Source organism: Numenius arquata, chromosome 16, assembly GCF_964106895.1.
Source record: "Numenius arquata chromosome 16, bNumArq3.hap1.1, whole genome shotgun sequence".
NCBI lineage: Eukaryota > Metazoa > Chordata > Aves > Charadriiformes > Scolopacidae > Numenius > Numenius arquata.
The window spans coordinates 12,480,099-12,486,098 of record NC_133591.1 but is presented as its reverse complement, the minus strand read 5'-3'; the positions used below and the strand labels follow the sequence as shown (position 1 = coordinate 12,486,098).

At 49.8% G+C, this 6,000-nt stretch overlaps 1 protein-coding gene across 1 annotated transcript in view; it reads left to right on the top strand.

Annotated features, from left to right (window-relative positions):
• Positions 1-4,254: 4,254 nt before the first annotated feature.
• Positions 4,255-6,000, top strand: part of CCDC60 (coiled-coil domain containing 60) — a 55,710-nt gene continuing 53,964 nt past the window's right edge. The window contains 2 exon segments of the mRNA XM_074159800.1: positions 4,255-4,377; positions 4,420-4,746. Coding sequence (XP_074015901.1) covers positions 4,255-4,377; positions 4,420-4,746 — 450 coding nt within the window.

Here is a 6,000-nt window from a genome sequence, read left to right as displayed (position 1 = left end):
CCATGCCTTTAAACTCAAATGTTGAAAATTCAGAGCGCAGCCCAATTATTGGGGGGAGGGAGGGAAGAAAGCCCAAAATACGTAAATCTCTATTTTCTGCACCAGTGAGTCTGTATTGGCCTGTTAGTTGACGCTCCTGAAGGTATCCGCTGGGATGCAACTATTATACATCCAAACTGTCACAAATGGAAACGTCGCTTTGAAAGACAAAGGGTAATTTATTGAGAAAAGGGTGTCATTTAGGTGGAAGGATGGAAGGAAGAGAGACAGTCAGTGCAGAACTGCCAAGAGAGAATACCAGATCCGCTGATAGTCAGGGAACAGCTTTGAATTTCCAAGACTGCCCTTGAGGGGTAAGAAAATAAAAGCTAAGGACAAAAAAAAAAAAAAGTCTTAGAGTGACAGCAGAAACTTGAAGGATCGCAGTGAAAAATGGGGCTTTCTCCTCTGTAACAATAACTGAGAAAAAGATAGGAATGTAATTTGTAAAAGCTGTTAAATTGCCACCAAAAATTGTAAGCTGGATGGAGAAATGACACAGAAGGAAAAAAGAAACAAATGCATACTTGTCATTCCTGGAGTATTTGTTGAAAATGGGACTAGGCGATGAACAGGGTGGAGGAGAAATGGAGCTGAGGAAGGGAAGAGCTGGGTCCCACGCAGCTGGGCTGGGGGACAGGAGCTGATTCCACAAAAGCTTTGCCCAGGAATCACTGTCGGTTGAGGAAGGAAAATGGTTTTGTGTGTCTCCAAAACCACAAACCCGTAAATCCATCTTTTTTTGTTTGTTTCTGAATAATAAATCCTCCCCTGTCTTGGGGGGAGCCTATCTATATGGAGATGGCAGTAAGGAGCCAGGCACAGGCAGCTTGCACGTCTCCGAGCTGGTGGCTTGTTATTCACCACGGCTCTGGAGGGAACTTCTTGCCAGGGAGGAGTTTGCAGTGTGAGCTCCCAGTGGCAAACTTTGGGGGAAACAAATTGCAAACAGCCTGGAGAAAGGTGTGACGACCTCTGCAAAACCTTGCTGTGAGGCTGGTGCTCACACGCTGCCCGTGGGGTGCGGGTGCCCCTGCGGGTGGGACAGGGGACCTGGGCACAGACTGCAGGGCAGGAAGATCAGGAGAGATGGGGTACCTCCTCCAGCAGCAGGACATCACCCCAACACATGTCCCCTCCGGGCCCTTCCCAGCCACACTGGCCCCTGAGCAGCCTGATGAAGCCACGCTGCACTTTGGTTATTTCAAGGCCATTAAAAAATGGATCCGCTGGGGAAGCAGAGTGTGTTTCGGGCACAACTCCAAAGCGTTACAGCATAAAGCCTGCGGGGTGTGGGTGCGGGATGGCTCTCACGTGCCCACCCCCGTGCTCAGCAGCACTTGCAGCATCCGGATTCCCTCATGCTAAATAAGCTGGGGGTGACGTGGCTCAGCCGGGGTCCTCCCGCCCCAGGACCCGAAGCCCCTGGCAGGTCACAACCTGCGGCAGCTGAAGGTTGGGCTGAGGCTTCTTCCATCGCAAACCAAACAGCAAAACCAATCAAGCACCTTTTTCTGATGCAAAAGCATCACTCTATGGATGTAGAAGCACATTTTAGGCTGCTTCAAAATGCCACTTCTATATTTTTCACGTGGTGATTGTTTAGCAGATATTTCCCTTAAGTCCCCCCGGAGCTGAAATCTTGGTTCTAGATGAGATGTCACCATTTGTATTAGGGAAGTCATTGAAACCTGTTCTTTCTCAAATGTTTTAGTTGAAGATTTGCTCATACAGCCAGGTACAACAAAAGCAGGTGCTCAGAAGGTCATCATTACCGAATCATGGTATTTCTCGTGGCTGTCTCAAACACTGGGTATGGGAATATTCCTTTTCAACTGGATTATTCTATGATTAAGCTGCAGCCAATGAGAAAAGTAGCAGAAATTGCATTTCCATCTCCACAATTCAGCAGAGCCGTGTGTGAGGACCTCTGGCCTGGATCAGCGCGTGGGTGGGAAGTTTCTCCTGAAAACTAAAGCAGTGCAAGACACCAGGTGTGGGGAACAATTCAGAATATCTGCAGAAGATATAAAGATATAAAGCCAGGGAGGAAAACGAGGTTTCCCAGTTGCAAACATCCCCCTGCATCCTCCTGCAGCCTCAGGGCTGTGAAGCCCCACAGCTCTGCTCCTCGGGCCACGGCTCACCGCTTCTGCCCTCTCGTGTCTGGTCACGTCACCCTAAATCAAAAGTTGTAACAGCAAAGAAGTGCTGGACAGATTAAAATGCAAGGAAATAACAGCAAGAGAGGGAGGAGGGAGGGAGGGTGGGAGGAGGTGTTTCCAGATACCCCATCTCTTTAGAGAGCTCACAGGATTCAAACGGTTGGAGTGATCTTGACAGGCTAAAAACCCAATCTGCTGGAAATCATATACCTCAAACAATGTGCTATTGCTGCTGGTCGTCCCTGTATTTTAAGGCTGAATAGATACAGTATTAGATTCATCTTGAGTTCTCATTTGCCACCAGTTACTGCTTGTTTGACAAGGTTTGAGTGGAGTTTGAAAGGCTTTTACCGAAAACGGTTGTAGGAGGAGTGAGATTTGATGGCTTTTCTGAGGGGTTGAACGGCACCTGCCTGCGGCACCTGGACTGGGCACAGTGGGGCTGGGGGTGCTCTGCCACGTGCCCCAAGGTGCCAGACAGAACAGAAGCCAAGGATTATATGTAATTAATTGAAATGTTGATAAATATTTAACCACCGAGCCTTCTAACAATTTTGCGAAGCAACAGAGTTTTGTTTACCGGAGGCAAAACACGTTTACACCCCTGTCCTCCCTCAGCCACAAATTCTGGTGTCCCTAAGCTTGGGGGGGACACCTTAGCTTGTCCTTTGGTTGAAAAAATGGTGAAAAAATCCAGCTCCATTGGTAACTTTATGCTTGCAGAAACCCTACCCTTGCTGCTGCCTGCTGGTGACCCCCCGGGAGGGGGGTCCCCAGAGGAATTCCTTTGCAACACTCCCCCCGTGGCCCCTCGGGGCTGGACGAACACTCGCAGGGCACAGACACACAGCCCAGGGCTGAGTAAGGTGTCATGGGGGACACCAGGCACCCCACTCAAGGCTCCCCAGCCACCCAAAGGGCTCTGTGCTCAGCCCCTCGTGCACGGCCCTGTGCAAGGCCTGGTGAGCCGCCCTTGTGTACAGCCCCCATGCAAGGCCTCGTGCTCAGCCCTTGTATACAGCCCCGTGCAAGGCCTGGTGCTCAAGCACTTGTGCACAGCCCCTGGTGCAAGGCCTGGTGCTCAGCACCTCTCAACACAGCCCTGGTGCTCCGCCCTTGTACGTGGCCCTGTGCAAGGCCCAGTGAGCAGCCCTTGTGTACAGCCATCATGCAAGGCCTCGTGCTCGGCCCTTGTGCACGGCCCCGTGCAATGCCCAATGAGCAGCCCTTGTGTACAGCACCATACAGGGCTCTGCACAGGGCCCTGTGCTGAGCACCGTTACGTACAGCCCCGTGCAAGGCCTGGTGAGCAGCACTTGTACACAGCGCCGTGCACGTTCCGGCACTCAGGCCCTTTGCGCACGACCCCGTGTTCAGGCCCTTTGCGCACGACCCCGTGCAAGAACCGCTTCTCAGGCTCCGACGCACGGCCCCTCCACGCCTCCCCCCTTCCCTCCCCCCCCCCCCCCCCGCACAGGCGTTCGGCGGACGGTGCACGTGCGCGGCGCCGCGCGAGGCGGGGGGGGGTGGTTTCCCGGGCAACCGTTGGCCGTTAACGGTCGCGCGCAGCCGCGTGCCGTCCTGTGAGGCGGCTGAGGAGAGGGGTCGGCCCTCGCCCTCCGCGGCGCCTTGAGGAAGGAGGTCGGGGGGAGTTTTGGCTGGTCCCCAGGGGTATTTTTTTTTTGGCTGGTCCGTAGAGTTTGGGAGGCGGGAGGCCCCTGGGCAGGGGAGGTTGTGTTGTTGTTGATAATCGGTGTAAAGGAAGTTTTATTTGTAATAATACCCTTGGGGGGGGGGGGGGGGGGGGGGAGTAGTGGTAGGCTCTGGGTGTTCCCTTGGAGACTCTTTAGGTTAGCCCCTCAGGATTTCTTTCTATTGTTCGGGAGGAGTGAGACCTACCATAGTGTTAGTTAGCAGCAGACTCTTCTGCAGGGCTACGCTTTAGAAAATTAAAAAGACTTGCTTCAGAATTTGGGCAGCAGTTGTGTGTTTTCATGACTGGGAAACTAGAGTTTTTAATAACTTAGGGAGTAAAAACACCCGTGGAACAATGCCAGTACTGGATACATCTAAAAACGATGAAGTTGAGGCACCTGTGGTAGCAGATGCACATAGAAGCAGCAGCCTCAAGGCACCAGTGGTATCAAACACACGTAGGAGCAGCAAACTCAAGGCACCTGTGGTACCAAACACACGTAGGAGCAGCAAACTCAAGGCACCTGTGGTACCAAACACACGTAGGAGCAGCAGACTCAAGGTGCTGGCAGCCACTGAAGTGTTGAATCCTCCAGATTTTGTGTGCGTTCAGGCTTTGCTTGGCTTTGCCCAGATGGAAGAAAAGGTCTTGGCCAGAGGCAGAACGATTTACAGAAGCAGTGAACCTCCAAGAGAACGAGTGTTCTGGGAGAACTACCATAGGAGACAAAAGCAATTCACTCAGGGACACTTCAGCCCCAGTTGGGAGCCTTATCAAGAGCTTAGAGAGGTTCTCTACAAAGACCTGAAGAAACTCACCCTCTATGCTTTGGGGCGGCTTGCAGAGGTAGGCATGACTTTCCTGGTTCTGCTTTAAATAGAAAAGCAGGGAGGCTTTTCTTCTAAGTAAATTGCAAGCCCCTATTTCCTGGGAAAAGGATTGTTATTTTTGTTGAAGTAAATGTTTGAAACAATATTCCATGCCTTCCTGTGAATAATCACAATCTGATGTCATATTTTATGATGGTACAGAGCATTTGTAAATAAAGTGGGACTGTTTTGATGTATATATATTGTGATTTGGGATCTGGCTTTTGGACTGGTCTTTAAAGTTCTTAATGAGAGCAATTAAAATGGAGCAGAGACAATAGCAGGCTAATGAATGAAAATGAATACATGAGATAATGAGAATGTACTTAAGGTAAAATACTGAGGGAAAAGTAACAAGCCTGGAAAGTGGAATGAAAGGAACCATACTGAGGGCATGAGGGTAAAGGATGGGTTAAAAAGCAGGAGTGGTTAATGGTGGCAGTTGGGGGGGGGTAAAAAGCTCAAAAGTTGGGAACAAGAATGGTATAACAAGTGTTTGTAATACAACCTGTATAGGTAGGGATGGCTTTGGAGGTAGTGGATTAATTATTTTGTATTTCACTTTGCATCTGTATTTGGGTTTCAGGAAGGTGTACAAGGATTAGCCAGCTGTGTCTGTGATATTTTGATTGCTTGTGTGCTTGTTATCTCCTGGTCTCCTTCCTGCTGCATACCCACCAGCATGGTGGGTCTTGTACTGTCTCAAGTTGCTTTTAAGTCAAGCTTGGATCATTAAACCACAGGGACAAGAACTCAGTCACTGGTGCTTGAGATAAGCTTGCAGTCTTCTACCATTTGTTTTCTTTTCCTCAATGCTGTTGGCTCACACAAGGAGATCTGAAGCTCTCTGAGTTTTGTGTGCTGTTTTGTGCAGAGAGCAGTTTTCTTTGTGGAAACAGAGTGAAGTCTCTCCAGCCTACTATCTGTAACATCAGTCTCTGTGACTTTGAGCCTTTGCTATGTGCTTTCTAATGGAGTGCCCAAGGGATAGTCTGACAGCTGCAGCAGAACCAGTGTGGTTATTATTCAGGATAGGCAGAAAAGATTCTGTCCACCCACTACTTAATTTTCTGCTCTTGATTGTGTGTGTTGCATTCAGAGCTTAAAGTTTTAGGTCAAGTGTGTTGGGCTTTAAATGGACAATGGGGGTGGCATTCACTTTATTTTTACATACTACCTAAAGCAGCATCTTGCTGGCTGTCTTCATTCAGGGACTTGTTTCCATAAATCA